The sequence below is a fragment of the Heteronotia binoei genome, chromosome 17 (genome assembly GCF_032191835.1).
Source record: "Heteronotia binoei isolate CCM8104 ecotype False Entrance Well chromosome 17, APGP_CSIRO_Hbin_v1, whole genome shotgun sequence".
Taxonomy (NCBI): domain Eukaryota; kingdom Metazoa; phylum Chordata; class Lepidosauria; order Squamata; family Gekkonidae; genus Heteronotia; species Heteronotia binoei.
The window spans coordinates 21,392,333-21,407,144 of record NC_083239.1 but is presented as its reverse complement, the minus strand read 5'-3'; the positions used below and the strand labels follow the sequence as shown (position 1 = coordinate 21,407,144).

General features: G+C 48.0%; 3 protein-coding genes across 10 annotated transcripts in view; 1 reads left to right on the top strand and 2 right to left on the bottom strand.

The window, feature by feature from the left end:
* The window catches only part of AZIN2 (antizyme inhibitor 2), a 30,843-nt gene extending 23,272 nt beyond the window's left edge, over positions 1-7,571 (bottom strand). Inside the window, exons 1-2 of one of the 3 annotated variants that reach the window (XM_060258114.1) lie at positions 7,481-7,571; positions 5,661-5,779 (exon numbers count right to left, since the gene is read on the bottom strand). The gene's annotated coding sequence lies outside the window, so the exon portion shown is untranslated. Of the gene's footprint in view, positions 1-5,304; positions 5,331-5,660; positions 5,780-6,155; positions 6,314-7,480 lie in introns of those variants that run through there. The other 2 variants (XM_060258113.1, XM_060258115.1) reach the window with 2 other exon arrangements.
* The window catches only part of NDUFS5 (NADH:ubiquinone oxidoreductase subunit S5), a 187,902-nt gene that overhangs the window by 33,890 nt on the left and 139,200 nt on the right, over positions 1-14,812 (bottom strand). The window lies entirely within an intron of this gene.
* The window catches only part of AK2 (adenylate kinase 2), a 436,257-nt gene that overhangs the window by 410,985 nt on the left and 10,460 nt on the right, over positions 1-14,812 (top strand). For 5 of the 6 annotated variants that reach the window (XM_060258467.1, XM_060258466.1, XM_060258464.1 and 2 more), the window contains exon 1: positions 11,385-11,532. In XM_060258467.1, coding sequence (XP_060114450.1) covers positions 11,428-11,532 — 105 coding nt within the window. In that variant the 5' untranslated portion in view covers positions 11,385-11,427. Of the gene's footprint in view, positions 1-11,384; positions 11,533-14,812 lie in introns of those variants that run through there. The other variant, XM_060258463.1, reaches the window with a different exon arrangement.

Genomic DNA, 14,812 nt, shown 5'->3' with positions numbered 1-14,812 from the left:
TCTCTGCCCACCCCATGGAATACAGTTTGGCTTTCGGGAGCTCCTGGCCCGGAATTAGTTTAATGGCGCAGTCGGTACTGCGGTGGCGGGGGGTAGCTCATTGGCCTCCTCCTCGCTAAATACCTTGCGCAAGTCCCGGTACTCCTTTGGGATCGATAGGATCTCCTCTACCGACATGTACATCTTTTTGTTCTTTGGGGGTGGGTTCGGCCACCATTTCTCTAACCAGTGGTGGTGCATGCACCGTTTGTCTGTAAAATCTATGGTTTGCGCTCCCCACTATATATCCGGCTGGTGTCTGGCTAGTCAGCCCACCCCTAACACCACATCAAAAGAGGACGAAGGGGCAACAACAAAAACTTCCACCTCCCAATGTTCTTCTATCCCCACTGGCAAGCCCCGAGTCTCTTTTACACATGGTTCCCCTCGCATTACGGACCCGTCCATCTGTTCGAACTGGATTGGGTGAGGTAGAGAGGTTTGAGACAGTCCAAGGGTGTCCACCAGTCTTGGGATTATAATCTCTCGGGTGTGCATGAATCGTTTGAGTGTTGGGTTCAATAAAATCAAGGGGACAAAGAATAGGACCCCAGTTATTCTCACCCATAATGGTGCCGTTAAATCCACGACCTGCCTCCTGGCACCCATCAGTGCAGGTCACTCTTGTTTCCCGCCGGCTCAGGCTCCCACGACTCTTTGCTCAGGTCGTCAACAATTATAGTATCCTTGTTAAGCACCATCGAGGTGGTGGTGCTGCCCCGACTGGGCTCTTTGGCCTTTCCTGGTATCTTCTTCGGTCCCACCGCTGGCGCCTTCTTTACTTCGGTCTTCGCGCCTGACCGAGCCTCACGTCCCCCCTTTCCCCCTTGCTGCTGTTGCCGTTGCAAGGCTATGCGCTTCATGTTGGTTTCGACTTCCCCTGCTAGCTGCATCCACCCCAACAGCGTGGTGGGGCCCTATCCAGGAGGCTGGCATTGAGGCCTCATTGATAAGCCTCGATTTTCATCATCTCGCTCCAACCCCGGACCTTCACGGAGTGAGCCCTGAAGTCAGCCGTGTACTCTCTCACTGATTTCGACCCTTGTTGCATGTCGCGTAGGGCAGTCAGGGCCCCAGTCTCCTGGAGGGGGTCTTCGTATTGGAGCAGCATGGCTTGCAGGAAGCCCTCGACACTGGTCAGCTCTGGGCTTTGGCTCTCGTACAAGCTCACGTACCATCTCCTGGCCGCCCCCTTTAGCTTCAAGCCCAGGTAGTCCACCCAGCTAGGTTCGTCAGGGAAGGTGTTCCCCCAGTAATGCATGTAGCTGTTGGCTTGTATGGTGAAATATTCCACTTCTTTGGGATCGCCATCAAAGGTGATGTCTAGTCCCCGTCCGAGGTCCCATGGGCCCAGGGCCTGGCAGTCCTGGTGGCCTTGGGACTGCGGGGCCCACCGGCGGATCAGGCACCGCCGGCGGGTCCCGGGGTGCTGCTGGGACATCCGGACCGGCTGGTCCCGTTGGAGGTGGAGCCGGCGGCGCTGGCGCGGCCGGCGAGCCTTGCCCGAAATTGCGGAGCAACAGTCGGTCAATCTGCCTCTGCACCTCTCGAGCCATGAGCGCAGTGTTGGCATGGATCTCATCCCTGAGGTCCTTGGCCATAACTCTCATCTCCTTCCTCATTTTTTCCATGATGTCCTCACCCTTCGGAGGGCTTCCATTTACCCCCTCCGAATCGGTCCCTTGACCACGTTCCTCATCCGACCCGACTCGGTCTCTCTCCCCACTGTCTCAGTCTGGGTTGCCCTCACTTCCCGGGTTCCCGCCTTGAGCTGGCCTCAGCAGTAGATTCTCGTGGCATCCTGGGGCCTCGTCCATCAGGGTGGTTGAGGTTCGCAGTTGCCACTTCTGCGGGGTGATGAACAGTGTCTGGATGTGTAGCAGGGATCCCTGGTTCTCCGAGCCCTGATGATGTGCCGGGGGGAGTCTTTACTTTCCCCAAAGGTTCAGCAGGTTCTCTGTTATCCGGAACTTTTTCAGCCATCTGACTTAAAAGTGGCCAGTTCAGATAAGCCTTCAAGGGATCAGTCTCAAAATGTCAGACGATGGGACCTCAAATCAATCAGACCTTGAATTGTTGCAAAGTTAGGCTTTATTTGATAATCCATAGGCATCAGAATGAAGAAAATTGAGACTGATACTATGTAGCAGTACAGAGCATACTTTAAGGGGAATACATCAAAGGGCATTACACAAAGCCACAATTCTAAACATTGCTGGACTGAGGTGCGAAGATTCACACGGTCTCTTTCCCTTATCTCATTGTTACTGTTAGTTTTCCGGGGATGGCCAAGCGGCTGTCCCTGGAGGCGCTTTATCTTCAAAGAGGAATTCTTGCCTTTGTTAGTATCAAAGGAAAGAAATGTTCACACCAAGCACTAGCAACAATCTACAATTCTCTACTTTGATATGCAAGGTCTTTCTCATGGTTAGTACAGCGTTTCAAGATGGCAGCAGTTCAGCTAAGCATTTTATTTCAGGAAAAGTTACATCATCTGACATAACCTAGTTTGATATGATCTTTTTGGAAAGACCACAGTCAAAGTGTCTTTGGATACTGTTTAGATGGAACGATGCACATTTTGACATGTCCACCCACTTCAGTGCTATTTCCCTTACCTCCTACCACCTGTGTGGCAGCCATGCCCTCCCACCTAAGTACTTAGCAGGATATTAAGGCTTTTTTTAAAACCAGTAATTAAGCAATTGCTAATGTGTTATATTTTAATAACAATCTATTTCAGCAATGTATTAGTTCCCAGCTTTCACTTATATAAAGTATGTCTCTAACCCTTTTCATTTGGAGTTGTAAGGAAAATGTTCAGGCTGCACCTTTCCAGTTATAACTCAGCAATGAAATGGCTAGACACCTTCTTGAGAAAAGACAGCTAAGAACTGGCACACTGCTGTAAGACAGCTATAATACTAATGATTTATCAGTTACTGCTTTTTTTAAAAGGGCTCCACTGGTGGAAAGGGGAAATGGCAGCCTTCAGGACACACTACTCAGGCCCCATACAGATGAAATGACTTTTAATGAGTCAGGTCTGGAGATCAGAACCAGAACATGGAAGGAAGGAGAGACCTCTATCTTGACATATTTAATTAATTTAATTTAATTTCTAGACTGCCCACTCCTGTAAAACAGGGCTCAAGGTGGTACACAACAACAAAAATATGATCATAAATTAAATGCATAGTTAAAACAGTAAAAATACAAGAATTAGTCTAATTAGATAGAATTAGTCAATTTCAGACTGTGCCACTGCCCCCTGAGGGTGGGGGAGGCAAGAAACAGGAGTGCCAGAGCAGGTGAAAATAAATTGCTGTTCTCAATCAAATGTCTGGCAGAACATTTCTGCTTTACAGGCCCTGAGGAACTGCATTAAGTCCCACAGGGCATGGATGTTCCACAGTTGGGAGTCAGGGCTGAAAACACCCTGGCTCTGGTCAAGGATAGACGGATGTCTCTTGTCCCAGGCCGGGGATCACCAGTAAGTTCTTGCCTGCAGAGTGCTCTTCTGGGGGTAAACCAGGAGAGGTGGTCCCGAGGATATATGTGTTCCAGACTGTTTAGGGCCTTAAAGGTTAATACCAGAACCTTGAACCTGATCCAGTACTCCACCTGGCACCAGTGCAGCTTGTGCAGCACAGCCTGAATATGTGCAGTTTGTGTGGTTCCCATAAGGACTTGTGCCACCGCATTCTGGACCAGCTGGAGTTTCTGGGTCAGTCTCAAAGTTAGCCCTGAGGAGAGAGTAAGTTACAGGAGTCTGGTCTGGTGGTGACCACTGTGTGGATTACTGTGGCTAGGTTGGGGCAAGACAGGTAGGGAACCAGTTGCCTGACCTGGCATAGGCACAAAAACACTAGTCTGGCAACATTTGTGATCTGGGTCTCCATTGATTCAGGACCTCATCCAGGATCTTAACAGTTGGTGCCAATATTAGGGACACACTGTTAAGGTTCGGGAGTCAGCACTCCCAACCTGAACCTCCCCCCACCCGAGCCAAAATGGTCTGATGGGAGTTCTTTACTTCATTTTGGAACTGCATGTGCAGTATACATTGCTCAAATAACATGCTCAAGGACATTTTGGTTCAGAAAAAGGCACAAGATAGGGAGTCAGAGGTGTGTGTGTGCGTGGGGGGCGTTATTTCCCAAATGTTGTTGCTTCATGTGGAGTATTTGTGCATGTGGAGCAGCAGAATGAGCAAAGTCACTCCCACCCAGGGTGTTTTCTGTGAGATAACTGCTCGGTTGGGTAGCCAAGAACTCAAGCAGGCTCTCCTTTTTTTGTTTTGTTTTAAAGAAGCAGTGCCCCACAGATGCTATGCAGCTGTTGGGAACACGTGAAAATACATAACATGTGGTTTGGCTGCCAGGCAGAGACCTTCCACATCACCAACTACCTGACCCTTTGTTAACTGGAGATTGCAGGGACTGAACTGGGGACCTGCTGCATGCCAAGTAATTGCTCCACTGTGGAGTCACAAACCTTCCCCTAAACGGAAAAGTTTTCTCCACCTGTTCCAAGTGTCTGATTATAGGGATTTCTGCAGTTAATATTTTAATAGGTGTCAGGTCTTTGGTGCCCCTCCCGGTCCCCCCTGCGTCGCCGTTGCCCCACCCGGGCACTCTGGGGCGTTCCCCGGAGGTCTCAGAAACAGGGGGGTGGGCACTGGGTTACTTCACCGCAGGCCCCCGTTCCCTCCTGGCTGTGCTATGGCTCCTGTCCCTCTCTCTCGCGAGGCAGCCTCTTTGCGCATCAGCCAGCTCTCCTCCGCGACCTCCTCCCTCCCTCCTTTTATGCTTCCCGACCCATCCTCCCCCCTCCCAGGACCTGCCCCTCTCTGGCTCCTCCCCCCTTCAAAGCCCCAGACGCCCAGGAGAGGTGCGTCGGGGCCGGGCTGACTGGGCGTGCCTCGGGCGTCCCAGCCCTCAGCGGCGTGCTGCAAGGGAGCGTCTCGTGCTGCGGCGAGCTGAATGGCTCTCCCTCTTGCTCTCCGGCGTCTTGCCCCGGCCAGACCTCACGGACTCGAAGCCGGGCTCGCCGTCTGGGAGGCGTCGCTCGGGTGGCTGCTTTCGCCCCGTCAGTCGAGGTGAGGGGTGGGGCCTCCACAGGGGCTTGGAGAGGTGGGGGGGCTCTTGGGGCGATGCCGGGGGCTTGGAGCGGCTGGCAGGCGCCGGGGGGTCTCCTCCGCGCAGTCCCTGCCCGGGCTGGGCGGGACAATAGGTTTTTAACAAATACAGTTCCCCCAAATACCAATGTCTCTCTCATCCTTGGGTCATTTTAGGTGGGATAGCTGTGTTGGTCTGAAGCACCAGAACAACATTTGAGTCCAGTGGCACCTTTAAAACCAACAAAGTTTAATTTTGTGTATCAGCTTGCACAAAAAAGCTTATACCGTGAATAAAATGGTCTTAAAGGTACCACTGAACCCAAACTTTATCCTTGGGATGAGGTCCTGATCATGAGTGAGAAAGCAGGCATAGAGTGAAGGAGCCCTTCCAGACTAAAGATGCAGAGTACAAAAGTGTGCCTGAGACTCTGCTTCTCCCTCTGCCTCTGTTCCCTCCCAGCCCTGTAGTTCCCACCAAGAACTGAAGGGGCAGCCTCACCAGGTCCCGAAGCCTTCCTCCTTCCCGGGTGGCTAGGTGTAATGCCAGGGGGGTTCTCCGGTGAACTCTGAGCTTTTGCAACACCCCGAGGCGCAGTTGCTGCTGGGGATCCGAGATCTCTGCAAGGGGAGGGAGACTCACATCAATACCAGCATGCTTGGTCAGAGTTGTCAACCTCTCGGTGGGGCCTGGCAATCTCCCAGAATTACAGCTGATCTTTGGATTATAGATTCCTTCCCCAGGAGAAAATGGATGCTTTGGAGAATGGCTTATATGGCATTATACCCTGATGAAGTCCCTCCCCTCCCCAAACCCTACTTTCTCAGCACTCTGCCCCAAATCTCCAGGAATTTCCCAACCCCAGGCAGACAGAATCTGGCAGAATCTGCCCCTACCCATCCAATGCAGCAAAGCAGCCCCCTTCTTCTCCCCAAGACTCCATCCCCTACACTAAACCCACACACACAAGATGACCTACTTCCCCTCTCCACCCACCTTAAAAAGCATTTAAACGGATTTTGCCCATGGGTCTCCCAAGAGTAAATATAGGCTTCGGCAGTGGCTGCTGCTCCTCCTCCTCCTCCTCCCCCCACTCCAAAGCCTACACCATGCAAAGCAGCACCAGCTATTCTTCCCCTCTATGCTGGTCCCTTATATACGGCAGCTCCCCCTCCATCTCTGCCTCACAAGGGTTGCCTTGGCAACCAAGCACAGCCATCCAATTGGATAAGGGAGATCAAACACAGCCCAGGCACTCCATCCCCCTCTCTCCCTCCCTCTTATCTTCTGCATTCAAATGGCTGGAGGCTCTGGGCCACAGCATGCTGGAAGATCGGGGAATTCCGGAAAGAGAAGGGGAGGGGAGGGCAACTCTCACACTCAGCAACACAGGCTGTTTGGGGGGATAGTTAATGCTTTTCTAGCAGGCAGAGATTGGACCAGTGCTGGTCACGCACAGTATTTGCTCTCCACAAAACTCCAAGAACCGCAGGCCTGTAGGCAGTGGAAAGGAACCTAGGGATCCCCTTTCAAACTGTAGAGTGCCGTGACTAGGGACAGCCAAATGCCTTTGCTCCTTTCTAGTTGTAGGATTCCTATGTGCTTGTGAAAGTGACATGTGCCCTTCTCTCCTTCCCCAAACACGAGGGTGGTGGCTTCCAGAATAATATTTTTTTAAAGACAGGTTTTGAAGCTAGCCTGACAAAAATCCTGTATCAGACTGGATTTGTGATGAGATGTAGGGCCAGCAAATATTTTTATTCTGCCTCTACCCTTCCCTAGTCCAGACTGTTGTAGTGGAAAGGGAAAGTGCCTTCGTGATCATCTGCCATGAAGCTGTGTGTGTGACCTTGGGTTGTATGCTCCCTTTCAAGCTAACCTACACCACAGGGTTGTTGTGAGGTTAAATAGAGGAGAGAATTAGGTACCCAAGCTCCTTGGTGGATGGGCAGGTTAAGAGACAGTCAGACAGCTGTTTTGTCAGAGCTGATGGGCTATGTGTCCCTCTTGCAGATACTCAGCCCCTCCAAGGCCACAGCTACCACTGACAGCTTAACAGAAATGTGAAATTACTCCGGAGTATGTAGTTCAGTTAGTACTAAGATGGGAGACCACTAAGGAAGTCCAGGGTGGATGCTACCAGAGGCAAGTCAAGGTAAACCATCTCTGAACAGCCTTGAAAGCTGGCTGTGACTCGATGCCACCTTCCAGCAAGTAACTGGTAGCTTGCAACTCTGGTCTTGCTTTCCAGAGGCTTCACACAGATACATCACTTAATATTCTTTGCACATCAGCAATTATTCCTAACAAGATGGTCTCACTTGCACAGGAGAATTCAGTAGCAAGTGACTGTGTAAGCCCCACTGAGACTGAAATAGCCAATGATGAGCGGACACATCCTCATTTTGTGCTGCTAGTCTACATTGCTTTTGGCAAATGGAGGGAAGTGAAGAAAATCATGCTGCTTTTGAATCTTTTCCTGACTATTCCCTGCCTCTCCTCTATGTTCAAATTCCTCTGCTTGCTTGCACCACCGTGGTACTTGCCTCTTTCCTGTCATAGGGCCAGACAAGGCAGTTCCCAAGGTAAAAAGAACCCTGAAAAGGGCCCATCTCCCAAAGGAGGAGGGAGGGAGAGGAAGAGCAGACTGCCAGCTTCATGCAGGGTGAGGGCTTGCCAAGGCTTGGTCACCATCCTCACATATGGCCACCCCTGCATAGGTGAGTTTTCCTCATTCAGGACTGGGGTGGGGGAGGGGAGGGTAGCACCCTTGGCCATCAGCCCACTACTTTGCATTCAGGGCTGAACACCAGCAGTTTAATTCTCCGCATGCCTGCAGACAGCAGATAAGCCATTTTTAAATAGCATGTGCAAAAATTCAAGCATATACTGGAACCAAAGCACAGAGCAGACATCTAGCTAAACTGAAGTGTGCAGTGTGCATGAATGGCATAACTACATGCATATATGACTAAAATGAAGAACTTTCTCTTTAAGATTCCAGGATCAACCAGATAAATTCTGGCTTTTGTCTGGAAGTAAAATAAAATCCTAATGGAATTGATTTTACCCTGGAGGTTCTCCAAAACACAGAAAGGGAAGCCAGTATAATTAGGTACTGGGGGAGAAGCTTTGTCTATTACAGAAGTAACTTTCTACACAAGGGTTTTTCCAGCTACAAACATACACCAAAGGTTCTTTTGCAATTTACAACCCCAATCAAATCCTTCACCTTTCCAAATTAAAATTATTAATTGGTACAAAGTTTTGCCTTTGAATTGTGCAACAGAAAATAAATTATTGTAACAGTTTTTACTTTCTTCCACTGGAGCAAAGGAAGAATCTGGAGCTTCAGGGAACACCCTAACATCAAACTGCATTCTTCAGTCAAAAGCAAGTTGAAATTTTCTATTTTATTTTATTTGTAGTCTGTCTTTTTCTCTAAGACTCGTGGATTACACAGTGGAAGTCAATGCAATCAATAAAGAACTACTTGCTAGTACTAACAGTTTTGCCACTGTGAAGATGCTTTGTTCAAGAGCTGTTATGTTTAGCAGACAATTTGCTAATATTAACTGGTTAAAATCTTTTTTGATTAAATGTTGCTCCCCATTTAGTCAGAAAGCAGATTTTGGGGGGAAATCAACACAGTATCTACCAAGAAGGCAGCCATGTTGGTCTGAAGTAGTAGAACAAAACAGGAGTCAATTGCACTAAGTTTGTCTTATAGGTGCAATTGACTCCCTATTTTGTTCAACAGTATCTACCAGTAATCTAAGTGCTTACAAAACCTACAGGAGACAAGTGCCTTTTTAGAAGAAACAATCTTATCTTTTGTCCTGGTTAGCAAGTAAGCCCTCTTCTAGGATCATACTTGCTGTGATTTGCTTCTTCTAATAACAATTTTTTTTTGTTTTTTCTTGTGGAAGGACTGTGACTCAGTGGTAAAGCATCTGCTCCGCATGCATAAAAGTCCCAGCTTCATCTCCAGTTAAAAGTCCAGGCAGCAGGTGATGTGAAAGACCTCCTCCACCGGAGAGCAGCTACCAGACTGTATACACAATACTGCTCTTGATGGACCAAGGGGGTGTGATTCAGTACAAGGCAGCTTCACATTTTCATGTCAGTGTTCTTCAGAACTATCATATTATGCCTATGAAAACCAGCATAGATGCAAATAACACAGTGATCAAAACATGATTAATTGAAAGTTTGTTCGAAGGGTGACATCCAATCAACAACACAAGCTGATCCAGCTGCCTTCCATCGACACTAAGTAACAGTGAGAGTTCCCTACCCATTTAACTTCCATTCTTTTTTTAAAATTGTGTTATTTTGTTTTGATTGGGAGAGTTCAAAATGCCCTCAACCCTCCAATGCTAGTGTTAACATGGCATCTTGGATTTTTTCCCAGAAAAAAAGGGTAGAAGCTTTAGTTGATCTTTTTTCCCCCCTTCCAGTGATAATTGGATTGTTCTGCTGCTTATCCAAATTGAGCCTATAGACTTGAGATGCAGCAGGGAAAAGTGGACAGGAGATCTGGTATATCTGTTCTGGAGGATTCTGATTTTGCTGCCTTCCCCATCAAACACACACCTTGCTCTTCATCTGTCAAATGCAAGCAAATTCAATTACTCATGTATATGGGCCAGGATGGGGCCTTAATCAGTAGCTCCTCATTCCTTCCCATGCTGGTTTTCTCTAGAGAAGAGGATGAGCTGGCCACAAACAAGGACTTCTAACAATGGACTCACAAGTCACCTTGCTATCAGAGTGTCTGGCATGTCAATCACTATACATCAGAAGTTGTTCACACATGCTGTAGATGACTGCAGGAAAGGAAAGCATGAAGGCAATAGCTCTTCCTTTATTGTCATCTGACCCTGAATATCTAATATTCAGAGCTATACTGCCTGCCTCTGAACCTAGCAATTCCATTTAATTATAATATCTGACAGTCATTTTCCCACCTTTTTGAGTGCATTAAATGCACAACATCAAGAAGATATACTTTGGGGGAGGGGGCGGGTTGTTCCCAGCCCAAATGTACAAGAGAATGTTACTGCAAAAGCCAGTTTGGTGTAGTGGTTAAGTGTGTGGACTCTTATCTGGGAGAACTGGGTTTGATTCCCCACTCCTCCACTTGCACCTGCTGGAATGGCCTTGGGTCAGCCATAGCTCTGGCAGAGGTTGCCCTTGAAAGGGCAGCTACTGTGAGAGCCCTCTCAGTCCCACCCACCTCACAGGGTGACTGTTGTGGGGGGAGAAGATACAGGAGATTGTAAGCCGCTCTGAGTCTGATTCAGAGAGAAAAGCAGGGTAAAAATCTGCAACTATTATTCTTCTTCTTCAAAAACAATATTCCAGAATTCTTCCCTGGTAACATTGCAACAGTAACAAAAATGCAGGTCTGAATACTTTCCATTATATCTCCCCAAAGAAAAGTGCTAGAGACCTGCTTTTTAAAAAAGGAAAGCTGAGAATGAGCAGATTTTATTATAATTCTATAGTGGCCTGGCAATTCTTGATTTTTTTAAATTTATAAAAAGCCTTCTGGTGGAGAGGGAAAAATGGTGGCCACAGCAGGCTGAGGCAAGAAGAGTATGAAGAGAATGACGATGTGAATGCTCCATTACCACAGCAAATGCCTCTGTGTTCCACACCAGCAACAAAAACTGCACAGAGAATCATCTTAATGTGGAAGCAGTTTCTCTCTCAGCCTATCCTGCCTGGTCCTTTTAACTGGAGATGCTGGTGATTGAATCTGGGACCATCTGCATGCCAAACAGATGTTCCAACAACGGGTAGTTCGCCTGCATTTGCCACGGTGAAACACGCCGCCGCCTCACCGTCCTGTTTCCTCATCTCCACCGCACGTGTGAACCAGACCGCTCTGCAAATATTTCTAGCGAAGCGTAAAAACACTTGATGCGCGCTTTACAATTCACTATATAGGTTGAGAGGTTAAATAAATACCGGGGCCTTCCTCCTCAACCGAACGATACACACACCCAGAACGCCCGAAAGCGCCACACTCCCACAGCATGCGCGCTGGGAGACCACGCAAGCGCAACGCCTACACCATGTCCTTTGGCTCGGCATGACGTTCTCCAATCAGAGCCCAGAAAGTAGCGATCTCCGGGGCTATTGGATGCAAAGTAAGTCCAGTGTGGGGCGGGGCTGGGACAAGGACCAATGGAGAGGTGCCGGGGCGGGTTTCCCGGTACATGCCTTTCCTCTGGTTGGGCCAAGCAAGGGGAAACCTGTGATGGCTCCGAGCGCGGAAGGTGGAGAAGGAACCCTTGGCCGGGGGGTCCGCAAGGGCATTCGGGCTGTACTGCTGGGGCCGCCCGGGGCCGGGAAGGGAACCCAGGTGAGGGGACTCAGGTGTCCGAGATTCTCAGCGTTCTCTTGCCAGAGGAACCCGGGCGCTTTAGTGGGCCCCGTAGGAAGCCTGGAGCAGCTGCTGTCTTGCTTTCTTCTATGCTGGGAATGCCCTGGAACTTGGGGTTCCGGCGTGTTCAAGCTCCTGGCTTCTTCCAGTCTGCGGAGGGTTCACACGTGTAGGGGGGAAATGAGGTGAGTTGAATGGGCTGCAGGAAGTGGGTTCCCATTCTGAAAGTGCCTTTGTGTTTAAGAAGAAGGTCGATGCAAGTAGTAAGCCAGCGCAGCAGGAGACAGACCCTATTTCTTCTCGCTGAGCTTGTTGTGCCGGTTTTACAGTTTTTAGTCCTGGAGAGCATTCCGCAGTGTGGTCCTTTTAGGGAGCAGAGAAAGGGAACAAGCGGTAGAAACAAGTTAGGAAACCTCCCCAAAGTGCCTAGATTAGCTGTTTACATCTAAATGGCCTACTTCAATGGATTTGAAAGTTAGCCTTTTGCATCTAATGTTTTACCCCTCACATAACATTTACTTGTAGGGACTGAATAGTCTCCTTATTTGGATTGCTGGGGGTTTTTTTGTTTGTCTGTTTTTGGAGGCAGGCTGACTGCTGCCTTTATCTCCTGCCATGAGCCAGGCCTGGTGTTGTCTTAGATTTGGTTGCACCTCCAGTATGTGAACACCTGGGTTTGGTTGCCTTGTGCATCTTCTGTGCTTGTCCTGTACAGCCCGTTATCCCCAGAGAAGTGGCAAGGTGATTCCCTGCAACTTGGAGTAGGGAGAACTGGACAACAGTCTTTCTTGAGAGATGTGCTTCCTGTACATATGTGTGCCCTGCACACTTTCTCCCACGAAGTAGTACACTTGTATGAGCTGCATTCCTGGGATAAATTTTTTGGGGAAATGGCAGTTCTGTAGCTGGTATATGAAAGAAATGACTGGGGTAAAATATCTTCTCATATTTTCCTGCCCTATCTCGGGGCCTGCTGTTTCACTTAAAACTGGACCTTCCAAAACACAAAAGTATTTTGGGGGCAGGACTGCACCCCTGTGTCACCAAACCTTTCCTCTGTGCTTGCCCCCAGTAATCTCCCTTCTGTTCTGTTGCAAGGCAAGCAATGTGCCCTTTGTGCTGTTTTGGGTGGGGCACAGTGGCATGTCTGAAGTAATCTCTCAAGTTGGTTTTTTAAAAACTTGCAAAACTGGCATTTGTATGTTCCACTTATGCCATACTAAGACAGTAATTCCCAAACAACTGGCACAGTGTGAGAAATTAGTTAATGCAAAGTTTCCATGGACCCAAAGAATTCACAGATAAGGCTGCTTGTTGTGTTTCTGTCGATTTCACTGCTTTGGCCTTGTGTACTTGAGGTCAGATTCTGTGGGCTGTGTAATTTTGCTGCCTCTCTGTATTAAGGGTGATTGAATGATCCAGCCACCTGATACAGAGTTGCCAGCCCTCAAGAGGCTGCCTCTTGCATCTGTGCATTTAACCTCTTGCTGTTCTTAGTCCTTCTGATAAATCCCAACAATTTATCTTTATGTCTTTAGAATGAAGTGTCTCCAAGTCTCAATTCAGAAAAAAAGGTGTTCTTTGGCTATGGGTTGTTTGGGAAACACAAATCAATATAAGGGGGCTTCCTCTCTGTTCGAGAAAGGACACATGAGGTTAAAGGCTGGGCATCCTGGATCTGTCTCTGCCTTCCCTTACCTACCACTGTACTGTTATGTAATCCCCCATTCTTCATTCAGTTAGCAGTCCTCTATCCTCCTTCAGTGCCCCATAATCTCATCAGTTCTGGGCAGGGGCAGTAGTTTGAGTTGGCTGTCTATAGAACACTTAGCACACTGGAGGCTGCATCTTTTATTCAGCTAGCATCTATCATTGAGGGAACATGTAAGCTTCTGATTTAGAGAGTTCTTCAGTTGCAGATTTTTCTGCTGAAGAGTTCTGTGTAACTCAGAAGTCTTCATACTCTTGTATCATTAAAATTTGGTCTAGGGAAAGATTCTACATCAATTTTTGTATTATTGCAGTGATCTTGGGTTGTCTCCAGGGTATATCAATCACTGAATGAAGGCAAGAATATAGTGAGGGTGCTACCTCCTGGTTTTCTTTCCTTCTCTGAGTGTTATATCTTGCAACTGGAATCCCAGATAATATTTTGTGTTACTCACAGGCTATTCATTACAATCCCTTTTCCTCTGTTGGCAGGTGAATGTCTACCACAACCAAGCCCTTGCTGCCAGGAGAGGGCAGTGCGGACTTCACTGAGACTCTTCTTCATATAACACATAATTTAATTGCTTTATGGTAGTAGGATATAGCCCTGGCAATGGCAGACCAGCACTGCTCATCTCTTGCTTTGAAAACGCCATAGTTTTGGGGTCACCATGAGTGGGTTTTGACTTGAAAGCACACATTAATTATAAAAATGTAATGGCTGCAAACATAACTTGTTTTGGAAAGAGTTAGATAAATTCATAGCTGCTGATGTACCTGCCTGCTATTAGCTATGATAGTCAGGGTGGTCTAGGCATTTAACTGACAGGGAAAGTTCCTAGTGAGTTGCTGTCAAGTCAGGCCAATCCCTGGTTTCCTTTGCCTGTGCTTCAGGGGCCTCTTAATGCAGACCTGTTCAGTCATCCAGAGATAGGTGTTGAATCACCTGTATTGTTTAAGCTTCCTTCTACTGAATCACACTCTTGATCCATCAAGGTCAGTCTCATCTGCTCTGGACAGCTGTAGCTTTGTAGTGTCTCATAAGAACATAAGAGAAGCCATGTTGGATCAGGCCAATGGCCCATCCAGTCCAACTCTCTCACACAGTGGCCAAAAATATATACACACACACATATAGATACACACTGTGGCTAATAGCCACTGATGGACCTCTGCTCCATATTTTTATCCAATCCCCTCTTGAAGCTGGCTATGCTTGTAGCTGCCACCACCTCCTGTGGCAGTGAATTCCACATGTTAATCACCCTTTGGGTGACGTACTTCCTTTTATCCGTTTTAACCTGACTGCTCAGCAATTTCATTGAATGCCCACGAGTTCTTGTATTGTGAGAATGGGAGAAAAGTACTTCTTTCTCTACCTTCTCCATCCCATGCATAATCTTGTAAACCTCTATCATGTCACCCCACAGTCGACATTTCTCCAAGCTAAAGAGGCCCAAGCATTTTAACCTTTCTTCATAGGGAAAGTGCTCCAACCCTTTAATCATTCTAGTTGCCCTTTTCTGCACTTTTTCCAATGCTATAATAT